This window comes from Monopterus albus, unplaced genomic scaffold (genome assembly GCF_001952655.1).
Source record: "Monopterus albus unplaced genomic scaffold, M_albus_1.0 scaffold14.1, whole genome shotgun sequence".
Lineage (NCBI taxonomy): Eukaryota > Metazoa > Chordata > Actinopteri > Synbranchiformes > Synbranchidae > Monopterus > Monopterus albus.
In genome coordinates, this window is record NW_018127894.1 from 1028095 (window position 1) to 1043404 (window position 15310).

Here is a 15310-nt window from a genome sequence, read left to right on the forward strand (position 1 = left end):
TTCCTTGTAAAGACAGTACAGAATTTTGTTGCGATGTATTTAATAAGGATTGTTTCTATATCTTGGAGTTCTGCTTTGATATTGGAACAAAAAAAGTGAAATGAGAGTGATACATTTGCATCTACCATTGCAGATATTTTTGACCTAGTGTATACTTCCTCTTTTTTTTATATCTGATCAATTCTAGCAACAATACAACCAAGTCACCTTCTGAAGGTACATGTTATTGTTACAAATGAAATGCTATACAGTAGATGTACATCTGTGGACCAACCAGGAGAATAATTTGCTTCATAAATAAGGAAAAATGTTTAATAGTGGTTTGCTCCTATTAAAAAATGCCATCTGTATTCATATGTCCACCTTTTGATGTGGGTGAAACAAATAGTCACTGACACCACACAGACATAATATGCACAGACTCAGATACTTTGAAACTGTAGTGCAGAGTGACTCTGTGTAATTGTAGTATTAAGGCCCTTTGATGTCCTACTATAATTTCTGCCCATCAGAAAGGGAGTCTAAGGGCTCCCTGATGAGGGTTTGCTGTGCCCCTCTGTCCAGACGGCTCCTGGTTCACTCTGTAATTATGGAAATGGTGTGTTTGTATTTATAGGCTTAGCCCACAAGCGGCTGCCTTCTCTGTCTTGCAGCTGCAAAACATCACAGTTGAAATCAAGTGCTCATGTTTTAAAAGTAAAGTGGCTATACAATGGCAACATGTATAACCCATTTAGAGTCACTGATCTGATGGTCTGCAGGTTTGCTGCACCTGCTGTAGCGCTTTGTAAGCACAGTGTGAAAACTCTTGTTGGATGTGGTTCATTAAACTCAACGTGTGAACAAGGTGTATCGACCATGACTAAGCATGCATGAAAAGGAGTTCCCCAGTCAAACGTTCAGTTTCATTGTTTTTAATATTTACAATAAATACACATATACAGTATAAAATTCATATACATGTATAAATTTAAGTAAAAAATAATGCACAAGGCATCAAGCCCTGATAGTGACGAGTGGACTGAATCAGAGAGGTTCACACGAGAAGAGGCAGTTATAAGGAACAGCTTGGGCCATTCAGACTTCAAGGCAGTTTAAAAGAAACATTGTCTTTGGGCACATTTTGGATTTTTATGCACACTTGACTCCTGTCAGCATGAACATGAACTAGTTTCTGGCCATATTGTGTCACTAAAAGTTTTACAGTAGCACGGCCATAGCAAGGCACTTGTGTCAAACACTCCAGTTCTGTAGAAGACTAGTATATACAGGGCCAGCCCTTTCTTGGTCTGTTACTTAAAAGGAAACGCAGCTTTTCTAAAGCCTCTACTGAAAGAAAGTAGTACCAGCTACGTTATTAAGGATAATAACACAAACTTTTTAAATCCAATATTATATAAAAAGACTTTGGTCATGTGTTGAACATTTTAAATAAAAATACGTCACAATAAAAACAGCACAACCCCCCCTGATCCCCAAGTCCTTATGAGGGCTTCACATGTGTCTCTTCATGTGAAGTGCCAGGTGGTCAGACCTGGAGAAGGCGCGCTCACACAGGTGGCACTGGAAGGGCCTGTGTCCGGTGTGTTTGCGGAAATGACGGGTCAGCTCATCGGAGCGGGCGAATTTCCACCCACAGCCTTCCCAGCTGCAGTGGTATGGCTTCTCGCCTGCGTGGACAAAAATGAGAAACAGTTAGCCTGTGCTGAAATGGGAAATGTGCTTTGGAGCACCGTGCTGCCCCGTGAAACTGCGCAGAGAAAGGGTCTCATTTATCATGATAGATATTAGCTCAAACTTACCGGTGTGAGTTCGGAGATGTGCCTTCAGATGTGAACTCTTGGTGTATGTTTTTCCGCAGCCAGCGAAGGTGCATGTGTGCGTCGCTGTGCGCTTTCGTGGCCATGTGCGTCGCCCTCTCTTGGGTTTGGACTCAAGCAACTCGAGGGGAGATGAAGGCGGTGTGAGCATCACCCTCTGAGCACCTGGCTGCAAGCTGAGACCTTCATCGTACATGCCAAAGGGAGCGTGCGGAGCGTGATAGGGCATCTGCATCTGTGGAACCTGAGGGTGGTGCGAGAAAGCCGCCGGTGCATGATACTTCTGTGGGAAGCTCATAGGCTGGCACAGCTGTGCCTGGCAGTCCGAAGCACCCTGGTCATCGGGGCTGAGAGGCGGTGTCATGTTGCTGGCTGCTCGGGGAGAGATGGCCACCCGGGGTTGCTCGAAGGACATCATGCACGAAACGTTCCCTTCTTGCTTGATTTTGCTGCAGCTCTGAGGCACCATGCCCAAAACGGGGCCGTAACTGTCCATGGGTGGCTCCACTTTGATGTTGTCCGAGCGGGGGAAAGGCGCAGTGTTGACATAAAATCTCCCCTGAATGCTGGGGTTGCGCGTAATGCCATAGCTGTTGGTTCCTTCGGAGCGGAGCAGCTCAGTCATGAGGCTGGCGCCGTACGGGGGCGGCGGGGAGCGGTGGTCGTCTGCTGGGTAGGAGGGCATTGAGTTTCCCGTTGTGTACATGCTGGGATCAACTGTGCCCACATATTCCGCGGCGCTGTCTGAGCCAGTTGTGTTGGCGAGAATAAAATCCAGATCCAAATAATTACTCAGATCCTCGTCGTCCTTTTTGCTGTGATTGTCCAGGTTATGTACCATTTCAAGCATGGAGCAACTGGTGGGGACTGGTTTGTCCATCTCTCCTTTCCATCTCTGAAAGAATGAAGCGATATGGTTACATAAGATAAATAAAATGCTGAAGCTAAAATAAAACAGGCTACTTTTTGTTACTCTAGAGAAGAAATCCAGCCGGACAGGTCAGCGAGCTTAATACAGAGTCTTTTAAACTTAGATGGAAAGTTATTGATAAGTATTTATACATTTCCTAAAGCATGTTTCCAAAAGCTTTGCAAAATATTAATTTTGCCGTCCTACTCAAAACTGGTGAAACTAAGTGGCACATAACCAAAATCATTAAAATCGCACATAACATATTTTAATGAAAGATTATTAACTTACGTTGTCCCAGGTTTTTTCTCTTTGGATCGAGAATGTCGAAAATGACGGTAGCATCACTCCGGATAAGGCCATGGTTTGCTGAAATAAGAGCTATCTCTTGTCAAAGTTGCGTTGTGTTAAGCGGCAGTCGCGCCAGAGTGTGTGCGCTAATTTCACTGTCGCCTCTCCGCAGCTGTGCTCCAAAGACATGAACAAGTTTAAACGTGGAAGGAGGTGCTCTAACCTTATAACTCACTAACCCGAGTGCGCCTGGCCAATTGTGAGAGCTCAGGAAACAACGTAGAGCTTGGTAAATTTAGCACTTTAAAAAGCAGCTCCTGCAGGCAGAATGTTCAATGTGCTGTATGACAGGCAGGGCAGCGCAGAGGAACCTATAAAGTATGGCCCGCCCCCACAGGCTGACGCTGGGACTCGGCAAGCCAATCCTGCCGAGCTGGAGTTGGAAAAAAGTTACAGGCAAAGTACAAACACACAGCAATATAGCAACCTTTGATACTTACGTAATATGCTGAAAACAAAACACACACACACACACACGCACACAAAAACAACAAGACTAATGAGAGAAAATGCTGGAGGCCAAGCCGCACCAACAACTTAATATTAAAGCTGTCAGTACTTCATGTACTTCTGTCAATCATCCCAACACAAAGAAGATACTGATTAGCAGTAATTGGACTCAGAGTAGTGAGTTAAAACCTTGAAGGGAATGGAATGAACTTAAAAAAACTTTTTAAACTTGTGGTACACGCATCTAACATTACAAAACATTCGCTTTAATTCTTCCACATGTTTGCATCAGTTAAGTTCAGAACTCAAATCGTTTTCTGCCTTGCACCAGGTTTAATTTCCGCTTCTCTCCAATGTAATGACAAAAACTCTTTCAGTCCTTACGCGTTCCCTTCAAGCTTTTAACTTGGTGCTTATGCAACCTTTTGTACAGGAGCAATGCGTGAGTTCAAAATAATGCTACTGTAAAAGGTAAATATATCTTCTGTTGTCCGTATGTTGCTGCCTCCACCTGTTTGGTGTCTCTTGCTCTCGGCTCCATGGAGGATGGTTTTGTTCTTTCCCAGCAGGCTTGTCAAAACAGGCGCCAGGATCGTCTGAAACGGGTTTCACGGCTTTTTTAACTCTCTAACAGCTCCTGATGTAAACGTGATTTAAGGTTACGTTTCTTTCAGGTGTAAATGACGGGGTCGACTGGGGTCAAATTTACATCACAACTCTTGTCTGCTTGTTGTTTATGAGGGATCTGGTTTCTCATGTGAAGACGGTCAGATTATTGTTTTCTCTGCAGGATTCTGGCTACGGAGGCCATTAGACCAATTCTACTCTTTAAAACCATAAATAGATTTTAAAGCATTCTTTCTTGATGTAACATCACTCATGTAAGCTTGAATTTTGATATCTAAGCTTTGCACAATTTTACATATCACTTCCATCAAAAATAAGCAATAAAACACATAGTTAAGTACAAAATCCAAACTATATAATACATTTTTATCTATAGGACTACAGTCAATTATAGGTCTACACATGTACCTTGATTTCAGTTTGATTGATTCTCATTTACATCAGCAGTGATGGGAGAAATATTCAGGTTATTTAAGTGCAAGCACAAAACCACAATTTAAATACTCAGTTAATAAAAGCCTTAAATTCAGTAGTTTACTTGAGTTTGTATTATCAGCTAACTTTACTTGAAGTATACTCATTGTGCAGACAGAATAGACTTTAAAATGTTATATCATCTACAACTGGATTATTATTAGTGATATATTCACCTGCAAACAAACTGGTTGTGAAGCTCAAACGATGACAGAGGTAAAGTAAAAAGTAACTATATCTATCACATAGTTGCAAAGGTTTATAAAGCACAATAATTCCATAATTCCCTGTGAAATATAGTGAAGTTGAAGTATAGAATAGCAAAACGTGAAGTGCAAAAGTAGCTCAGAACTTAAATGTACTTAATCACTTTCCACCACTGATAAACCCACTATGTGCTGTACAACTGATCATTTAACCCGAGAGGGAGAAAAGGACCCCCCCCCAAAAAACTAAAGGTAAGTACGTGATGATCTGAACAAGCAGAACAACTGAGTTCAGCATTTTGTCACAGACACATCACCTCTCATCAAGCTGTCATGTCCACCATCACCAGTAAACCCAGTTGTCAGTGCAGCTGGTGCACTTGTGAGTTTCCACATCCTGATCCCTGCTCTCTGCTGTGTTCAGTGGAAAGTGCGTCATAGAGCAGAAGTCCAGTAAGGCCAGAGAGGAAGTGTGTTTTTAGTGGCAGCAGTTCAGCAACCCCTGACCATTGACTCTGACCTGTGATCTGTGCTGCAGTCATCTTCTCCTCGTTGCTACTAGTGAAAGTCAGATCACTCTCACTTCCCCTGTTACTTAGTTACCTTTAACATTTTGTAATACTCCAAAGTTCAAATTTAAAGAACTTAACTGCTGACCACTTAGTAGTTACAGTAATATCACATAATTTAGGCTACTTACAAAAACTGTTCTCCTGTGCTAATTAAAAAAATTCTAACAACTTCTTTTGTAACGTGTCACTCTTTGGAGACTGTCTTGGCTCTTCTCACCTGTTGAATATCAGTGGTTGTGTGGCTTCAATACAGACAACATGGTTATCCTTACAAAATACTCTTGTCATTCTTAAAGGAACATTTTGGGAACTACACCTATTCCACTTTATGCTGAGTGTTAGACAGAAAGTTTAATACCACTCTCACATCTCATATTCAGTAAAAAGCTACAGCCAGGAGACAGCTTTCATAGTATAAAGCCCGGAAAGACAAAAACACCCAGCCTGGCTCTCCCTTTAAAGTCAATTGTCCCGAACATAATATAATATATAGTATATATGTGTAATGTTATTATTCATGTGCACTGATTAATTGGTCAGTTTTCTGCCAGTGACGATATCCGTTGACACTGATTGGTCAGTTTAGTGTCACCTGTTGGTCTGAGGAAAAAATGTAAACAACCATGGCGGAATGTAGGAGACACCACAGAAGTGGTGAAAAGGGCTCAGCAATAAAAAGAGAAGCAAAACCAAGACAAAATTTAAAATTTACCGGAGTTAACTGGATTTACAAATAGGCTTAAACCGACAAAGCGACAGGTGCGAGTCCTGCGACTGGCTGAAATTAGTACACAGCTCTTGTGCGGCTAATGCTAATGTTAGCATGGTGCTTCACTTGGCGGTCATTAGCTAAGAAGACGTTAAGCAACTGTGACGAGGACCAGATAGTGATGCTACCAGGGTCAGACACTAATTCAGAAACAACTTAAAAAAAGTACATCCACAGTAGTGTCACCTGCTGGTTAAGACACAGGACAATGAAACTGGAGAGACCGAAGATGACAGTGATTGTACCCTAGCAAGACACAGGTGCAATGATCCGTACAGCACTGACCCAGCTAAACAGGGGATCTCATTGACGGCGCTGTTTGTAGCTACTGGGTCAAAGTAGATCTGGAGACTCGTCAAAACACCTGCTGACCCACCTGCCTTGGTAAGTCAGTGTTTAAATTTAATGCTCGTTATCTTGGCATTGATATATTGTAGGCTCTTTACAGTTTACAGAGCCTGTGGTGTGGCCTGTTGTAGCCTACTCATAGTGTTTGCTGTGCTGTTGGAGAGACGTTTGTGTTATTGGAAAGATGTGATGAAGTGTAAATGAAGTGAATCAATGTACAGTTCGTTTGCTGTGGTGAGAGTTGACTTAGCAGTGATAAATGGGTTGCTTGTGGTGATGGTGGAAAATGACAGACAGACAGACCAAGCCCAGGGGCCTATGACAGATTGTCACAGATGTTTACTACAATTTTTGCACACACAGTTAATTGTCATGATGTCACTAGACCTGATTAACAGGCGATTCTCTATAGAACTGTAAAGAGACTTTAGTAGACAGTTGTGCATCTGGTGGAGTCAAATGCCAGCCAGCAAAGACTGAAACATTTGCACTTGAGTACCTGAAACTGTGGACAGCATCATCTTCGCTGTGAAGTGCAGCAAAGGCATGAGAAAGGCAAAAAGTGTCGTTGACAGGTCTAGTGTTTTCCCGGAGGGAACCCTCACTAATTTGCTTGACGTTTAAGAGACAGGTTTATATTTCATTCTGATATGTCACTTCCTGTGGAGAAGCATACGTACCCAACCAGAGAATTTCATTTGGGCAAACTAGGCGAATGAACTTGGCTTCACATATGATGGGTGGGACACTCATCTGACTGCGGCAGCCCACATAAAAAGATTTCTCAGTGGCGGTTTCAGTTAGAGATTTGTAACAAAACCCCTCTACATTGAGGTCAAACATAGGACAAACACCTTAGAGCTGGTTGGGGCTTGGTGTCCTCCTCCTCAGATTCCTGACTTTATGTCCCTTAGTCCAATTACATGCAGCCCCATGTCCGCTGTATTTTTGACTTTCCTTGCAGAAGAGGAACCACTGAAGTCTTGTGCTGAATGTAGATGAGCAATGCTTCTCCAGAAGCCTCTGAAAATCTTTCCCTGAATTGAGATTTACACAATAGCTTTACCATTGGGTAATGTGTTATTTCACAATTGTAAAGCTCGGGCTGTTGATGCTGCGGACTTATCTGTCCATTATCAACATGTCATGAAGCTGATGCACCATTTGCACCACTGTCTAATTATTTAAAATATTCTCTCTTAATCTGCTTTTTCTTACTAAAACCTTGCCCTGGATAACTTTAACAGTAATGGTGACAATTTTTAGCATTCTTCTGTTTTTTTTTTTAAATTCTGTATCATTTTCTTTTTTATGACTTATCATATTTCAAAATAAATCCTATATCAGTTCTGTAAATGAGGAAAAAAATATGCAACCTATTGACAAACAGAACTTTCCATTCTCACTACACCCAGACATAAAACCAACCGAAGCATGAAAGTGGCTTTCTTAGAAATAAGTACAACAAAGCAAAACAAGACAATACTGAGAAAAAGTACAAAAGTCTTATGAAGCAGTATCATCAATGTTCTTACACAGCATGCTTTCACTTGCACATTCATAAAAGAAATGTACTGTACATGCTCCACTTTTTGACAGAATACAAACAGCACATCTTAGTATTAACAATATAGTAGTGAACATCTTTATATTTTGTATTTGCTTCCAAATATTGGCACAACGAGCGAGTTCTATGGCTCATTGTATGTCTCATATTCTCCACTCTGAAACCTTGTGTTGTCACTCACAAGTTTTTACTGAGCTGTGACATGGGTACAAGTGTGCATCATGTCTGTGTCAGGTCTGTTAGTGTTCCGCCACTGCGGTGAGGATTTGGACACATCACCTCTGTTTCATGTGGCATACTTCACTAACTTCCATGGAAAAACAGTGTGTAAGTGTAAGAGTTAGCGCTCGGCCTGCATGGGACATCCTGACTGACTGAGAGTCAGTGAGAGTTTGAGAATGATTGGGATCCTGCTTCAGGCTTATATAGCCCGGTTATTTTTAACCACCCGCCCTTGCTTATTACAGCGTTTCCCCCCTGGACCACTCAGGAAGCACATTTGGCTCCTTTTCCTGCTCACACGTGGCCAGATTCAAACAGAATCAAAGAATGATAGCATTGAGGCTCTCCATCCCCCCCTTTGGAAAAAGAGGGGGGAACAAGGGGTGGAGCGAAATGTTAAGAAAAGGTTGGCATGCGTCAAAAGAATGACATTCAAAGAGTTGGCTGTAGTCCTGCTGCATTTTCAGGAACACTTTACAAAGGGGACAGAACAGATAGTTCTTAACATGCAATTATACCCGCTGGGAGCATTCGACAGGGTCTCTTTAGTGAATTAACATAACTAAAGAACAGTTTCACTGATAAAGAAAGAAACGGAGCTGCTACAGTATATACAGTTGTTAATTGCACTGCGCTCATTTGAATAATGTGTTATATGACACTGCCTGATTGTTTACCTTGGTAAGATGTAAAAGTAATCCAGCTGATACTGGAGAACATGGAGAGACCAGTTCACTTCCTTCCAATTTTTACCACTCAGGCAAACATAACTTCAATATTTCAGATACTTTTATTTTGTAATTTTCTATAGGGTCTTCTTACAGTATAGAAAAACTTGATTTTAAAGAGGAATTCAATCACAAGAATATTATTAAAATGTATTATATCTACTTATATCATTGTGATAAAAGGTGCAGATGTCTTGGTTACAACTAAATCAAATTCTAGGAGGCATTTCTAAAATTTTGTACAAGTAATTTATATAATTAAGGGTAGACATAATATTAGAAACACCTCAGTTCAACTGCACCACAAGCTACAAGGTTCTGATTCCTCTCTGAAACAGTTTCAACAAAAGATAAATATTAAAACCTTCATGGAAGGATTTATTGCGGGACTGTTGTATTAGACTTTATTAGATTTAGCTAGGCATGCTTAATAAAGGCCATGTCAGTTGTATTGTCAGAAGCTAATGGTAAAAGTGTTGATATAGTAACTGAGAAAAAAATTAAATCTGAATTTAGATTCATCACTCTGTCCAGGTAATAAACCTATTTAACATCTCTACACACATTACTGAGGTGAGACTTCTGAAAACAAAGAGCACTTACTGATATCTTGTGTGCATTCCACAGCACCTCTGCATTAAAACAGCCAGCGTCTGGCTTACACAGAACCCAAACATGTGTTTCGACAACCAATACAACTTTCAGCAAATGTTATGGAAAACCACCTTTTAAAAATATGCAGCTCACTCCGGCTAACATGGCAGAAATAATAGCTACATGTGGATATAATTGAGGCAGTAGAGCACTGGGGGATGGGGCACAATTTATTAGCTGTTAACACCAGGAATCATACTGGTCCCACTGGTCTGCAGCACTCACATGGCTTCACTGGCTGCGAAAATGTAGTTTTTTTTTTCTCTCTAAAGTGCGAAGAAAGGTGCTTTTTATTTGATAAATGAGAATGGACAGGCTCTCAGGGTCTTGTGGACCACTCTGAAAGCTCTGGTACATTTTCAGCATGTTCATCATTGGACACATAATTTATAAGTTAGAGAAGATCTACACCACTATCATTGTACATTGTACACTAAATATAGCCATTAGCTTAGCACAAAGGTTGGAAACAGGTGAAACAGTTATCAGTCAGTCTTTCCAAGGCAAGACCCGTGACATACCAAGCCGACGGTCAGCCATCAGCCACTGGTGGGCCGTCGGTGACTGTCTGTCGCCCTCGTTTACGCGGTGTGTCCTGCAACACTGACACTAGTCAGACCCTGCTGGTGGCTTTTTGGCTGATTCGCCATGTTGAATTGGCGGTAGACCTGGTTGGCGAGAGAGACCACTCTGATTGGCTTTTGAGCTTAGCGAATCAAAGCACAAGAAGAGAAACGGTTCAGGAAAGTCACTTCAGCCTGTCATTGTAGTATTCATGACACCCATTTAGTGCGGTTTCTCCTTGTTTTTCATGTCCATGACCTCCTTTCTTCTTCCACAACCAATAGACCAAGGGCAAAGAATGGCAGTGCCATTTGCAACTTCTTATCAGACATATTCTGGATTAGAAGCACCTATAAACAGTAGCTGTGGTGAACGAGAGCTGCTTTGTTTACAGCTTGTATATCTGCAGTCTAGCTCTTCTTCTTTCTCTTTCCGAATGGTGTATATAGATACCACCACCTCATGGTAGGGGGTGCTATTTCTCTCATGCAGGGGCCGAACGTATGTGCTAGTTGGCCATTGGCTGTAGTCTATGCGGTATATTCAAGTGCCACTTTTTCAACCTGACTGGCTCGGAAAAAAGGCGACATGAGGAGACGTGAAGCCACGCAACAGTCGGCCTTCATTGTTGCTGGTTCTTTCATGTCAGCTTGGTCTGTCTCTGCTGAAACAAAACAAAATCTGCCCACCAAAAGCTCTGAAGCTAACTAATTAACACATTAAATCTTGTTTGTTTTATCTTAATATAAAAACTGAAGGGTATGTACAAAGACAAGTTATGATTTTACAGGAGAGAGCCAGGCTAACTTTGCTCCCCTCTTTCCAGTATTTGTGCTAAGGTAAGAAAACTGGCTACTTACAGTCATGAAGCTGGTCAGGTTGACCCAGCTAACAGGCTCACTGACTTTCTTGCTGTGATAGACTGATACCACTCTGATGTTTATAGACTGAATATGTAGCTACAGGCATTTAGCTTACCACTGGAAACAGGAAACAGCTAGCTGATGATGATTCGAATGAGTATGATGACACTGTATAAAGTAGAGTTTATCTGTGCTGAAAGCTGGGGGAGGTCTGTGTTTTTCCTCAGTGTAGGTACCACAGTCTCAAATCTGCACATTTGAACATGCCAAACTAAACTATGCCAGCTGTACAAATAGCATGACCTGGTCTTCGACACAGTTTCCCTATTGAAACCATACTCTGCTTGATTGAGTGATCTAGCCTGCAGTGCTCTTTATAGTGTACACACCTCGAAATGGCGACATTTGTAAAAAGCCTAATAAAAACATTCCTGCAGCAAGGAATGCTCCAGGTATTTCCTCCTCCACACCTGGTTACGATTCCTTGAGTACACTTGTCTGCTTTCACAAAATCCTGCTCTTTCAGAGAGTGGATATTGAGCCTGTACTCGTGAATGGTGTTGTGTTTTGCTAAATGTATGACGCTGAAAGCAAACAGTCAAGAACTTATTGGTGAGTTGTTTAGGAAATGAGTGAGAATATGATGGTGAAATGAATGGAACCATGTAATGAGTGGAAATCATTGTTGTCGAAATCCATTGGGAGGCAATGGCAGATGAAGTGTCATGTACAAGGGTCAAAAGGTCAGGATGTGTCTCTTTCAGTGAGTGTAGTAGTCTAGCATCAAATGTGACAAGGTTACAGCAGGACTAGGTGACTAAGACTACATTCACACTGCAGGTCTTAATGCTCAGATTGGATTTTTTGCCGAAATTCGATTTTTTTGCGCTGTTGTTCACACTGTCATTTAAATGCGACTGCCATCTGTCTCATGTGTGAACAGTATACGGTCCTGAGGTGACCTGCATGCGCAGAAGAGGACATGACGTGAGACGCAGCGTACTGTGTTTGAGGAAATAAAAATGGATGCGGCTCATGATAGCATGTGCGTAGCGATGTACCAGTTAATGTGCAATCGAAATAAAGAAATAATAATAAGAAGAACATCAAGAAGGAGGAGAGCACAAATATGGCTTATGGGCTTGCCTCCTCCAGCGCAGAATTGTGACATCTGTCGCATTTCAATGACATAAAAATCGCATGAAATGCGACCTGGCCGTTCAGACTGAAGTCGCATTGCAAAACATCGGATATGTATCCGATTTAGGACCACATATGAAAGTGGCCTGGGCCGGATTTGAAAAAATTGGATTTGTGCTGTTCACACTGTCATAAGGAAATCGGATATGGGTCACATTTGGGCAAAAGGATCGGATTTGAGTCACTTCAGCCTGCAGTGTGAACGTAGTGTTAATGTGTATTAGGAGAGTTTTTCAACTCAGGGTCAGGGCCTTGAGTTACAAAGTATTTCAAAGACTCGTGTGTTGATCTTCAGTATTTTCTAAAGAAGCACTTCACTGATTTTACACATGAAGTTCAGTTTATTTGTCATAAATATATTGTTAAAACAGCTGTTGAAAGTCTACTGTGGCTGTGGAGAGAGTTGGTTTATGAATCATCTCCCCTTGCAACACAACGTCTGTGTTACAAACTAGAAGACTGGGAGGATTTCCCTCTTAACTTAAGGCAGGAAAAGTGCAGTGCAGAGTTCACGCTAGACTCTTTTCATTGCATTTTTTAATAATTAATATACGGAACAAGATTATGTGCAGACACTTTTTATATCAACACCACATGAGACAGGTGACTTTTTTCCACAATGACAGTGGAGGCCACTAAAAACACTGCAGCTATTGTGTGTAAACAAGCAACTGTATGAACACTGTAATTTTGCAAGATTAGACAATTAAAATAAAAATATGATCAACGGATACACAAAAACTTAGGCTAACTGAATTAATCAAATCCAGTCTTCTGTGGACCACAGTGCATCTCCTCCCTCAGAGCCACCTACAAGGACATTCGCTAATGTGACTTAAGATTCTTTCCTCCAATACATGAAGATAATTGCAAACTGAAAGCCAAGATTATAGAGTGCAAACTGCAAGCATGGGGTTTGAAAGAAGAGGGCATTCAGAAGGATCTGATGAAAGGCACTGTCTGGCTGCATTATGGGAAATGTAGGGTCCAGTGTTTTTGGAGCTTAACCATACTAGAGACAGACCTCTGCCTCTGTTGCTTTAGTTTGAACTGTTCTCCTGTGAATCCTAAGGCCCCGATCAGACAAAGCACCCTCTGTCTACTGGGGCTTAATAATAAACTGTTGAATAATAAATTGCTGGAGTACTCGATTAATAAAAAAATATAAAATATATGATCAATTTACAAATTAAAGTTGTCAAAAACTCTTTAATTGATCAGATAATGAGAGTTTTATCAAGTAGAGGCCAAGAAAACAATATTACAGAAAGACTTCTGTAGTTCCATTATATTCCTACATTCACTTTGCACATTACTTAAAGTGTAACTACCTTCCCAGATTTAAAAATCTTTTCCAAATATCTGCTGTGGCAGCTGCCTTGGTGAGAGTAAATACAACAAATACACACAGGTGAAGTCTGTTCTTCTCCATGTCTCAATGCCAGGAGGCATCATGGGTTTGCCTGCAAGCAATCCAGCACTCAGTCAGTCAATAAGTCATTAGGCTGTGGCACTGAGGGGGTCAGGCAGGTTCGGCGGCACATTACAGATGCTATCTTAAAGGGGACAGTAACCCAGAGTCAAACTGCCATAAAACACTGCTGTTTTTGAAAGGGGTGAGGAGTGAGAAAGATGCTGATGGATGGTATCTAGTGTAGTATACTCAGTATTACTTATGTTTGGCTTACACAGTGTAATATATTGCTCATTTGATGGATACTTATTTAAAATCAGGGCTACAATGTGGGATTCAGCTTGAAAAAAATAAAGATGATTAAGTGATTTCTGGATGCAGTAAATGCTATGTCACTATATTCTTTTGGACAGTTAGAACAGTTAAAGGGAGTGTTCAGGTGCTGAGGGTGTATCTACAACTGAGTAATTTAGATTTTTGGGTTTGGTTGCAAAAAAGCAGAGAAGATAACAACCTGTGGTTGACAAACAAACGAGATCCGGTGTGTATCGACCAGTTGGCACGCGCAGGAGTCAGATTTTGATGTGTCCTTCTTTCACTCTTAGCCTGCTGACAGGAATTGGTGTTTCTAGTGTGGTTTTGTCAGCTAACCAGGTGGGTCCACGATGCACAGAATGAATCCACACCAATGCAAAATATTCAGTTTGTCATGTGTGAAGTGTGCTACCTCAACGGAGAGAGTGGTTAGCTGAGCCACATTTCGGTTTCCTCTTTAACTTTCAGCAGTGTGTTTTGTGGCTATGTGCTATCCACTGATGTAACCTGATTTACAATCTGTACAAAGTCGTTTACAGTTGGAGGATTTCCATCTATTTTGAATATGCTAGTGTTTTACCGCTATAGCAGAGCTGAAAATACCCACACAGCACCCAACTTAAGAGTCAGAAGACAGCTTTGAAATCTTCCCCAAAAGCAAGTCAGATTACTTTTGAAGCCACATATCTAATTTATTTGCTTACTACACCTGGCTTAAATAAACAGCACCAAAGCACAGGTTACTGATCTATTTAACACTTCAGCTAAGGTATAATTAACCTGCTGTAATAGCTCGGGGGCCTCATCTGACAGGTTGACTTCCAACTCCTCTCTTGTCTGCACTGCTCTTTACTGAACTTCTATCGCTTGTATCATCTGTGCCTCCTAACTCATTTCCTGAACAGGGGACACCATTGATCAGACTGTAATTTATGGGCTTTTTGGGGGATGAAAAAAGATGGGGGTTAGTTCATATCAGCAGATAAGTTAAGGCAAAACTAGTAGCACAGTTGAAATATAGGCAGATGACACCATCTGACATCAGAACTGTATAATTAGCATGCAGGTCTAACTCAGGCTTCACTGCATATTTTTTAGATACAGTATGTCAAGGTAGGGTCAGGTCTGTTTGGGAATCCATCCATCCATCCATTTTCCTCCGCTTATCCGGGACCGGGTCGCGGGGGCAGCAGTCTAAGCAAAGATGCCCAGACTTCCCTCTCTCCAGACACTTCCTCCAGCTCCTCTGGGGGAAT

At 41.5% G+C, this 15310-nt stretch overlaps 2 protein-coding genes across 2 annotated transcripts in view; one reads left to right on the forward strand and one right to left on the reverse strand.

Moving 5' to 3' along the window:
• Positions 1–968: 968 nt before the first annotated feature.
• klf2b (Kruppel like factor 2b) lies at positions 969–3357 on the reverse strand. The gene is made up of 3 exons (XM_020591486.1): positions 3022–3357; positions 1803–2715; positions 969–1670 (listed from the first exon to the last, which is right to left on the reverse strand). The coding sequence occupies exons 1-3, from the start codon at positions 3091–3093 to the stop codon at positions 1495–1497; spliced, it is 1161 nt and encodes a 386-aa protein (XP_020447142.1). The 5' UTR covers positions 3094–3357; the 3' UTR covers positions 969–1494.
• A 2673-nt stretch (positions 3358–6030) lies between these two features.
• Positions 6031–15310, forward strand: part of tpm4b (tropomyosin 4b) — a 75355-nt gene continuing 66075 nt past the window's right edge. The window contains exon 1 of the mRNA XM_020591628.1: positions 6031–6563. The gene's annotated coding sequence lies outside the window, so the exon portion shown is untranslated. The remainder of the gene's footprint in view (positions 6564–15310) is intronic.

Coding starts and splice junctions, on each gene's coding strand:
- klf2b (XM_020591486.1), bottom strand. CDS start 3,093: ATGGCCTTATCCGGAGTGATGCTACCGTCATTTTCGACATTCTCGATC. Junction 2,716..3,021: donor GAGAAAAAACCTGGGACAAC/GTAAGTTAATAA, acceptor TCATTCTTTCAG/AGATGGAAAGGAGAGATGGA. Junction 1,671..1,802: donor ACATCTCCGAACTCACACCG/GTAAGTTTGAGC, acceptor TTGTCCACGCAG/GCGAGAAGCCATACCACTGC.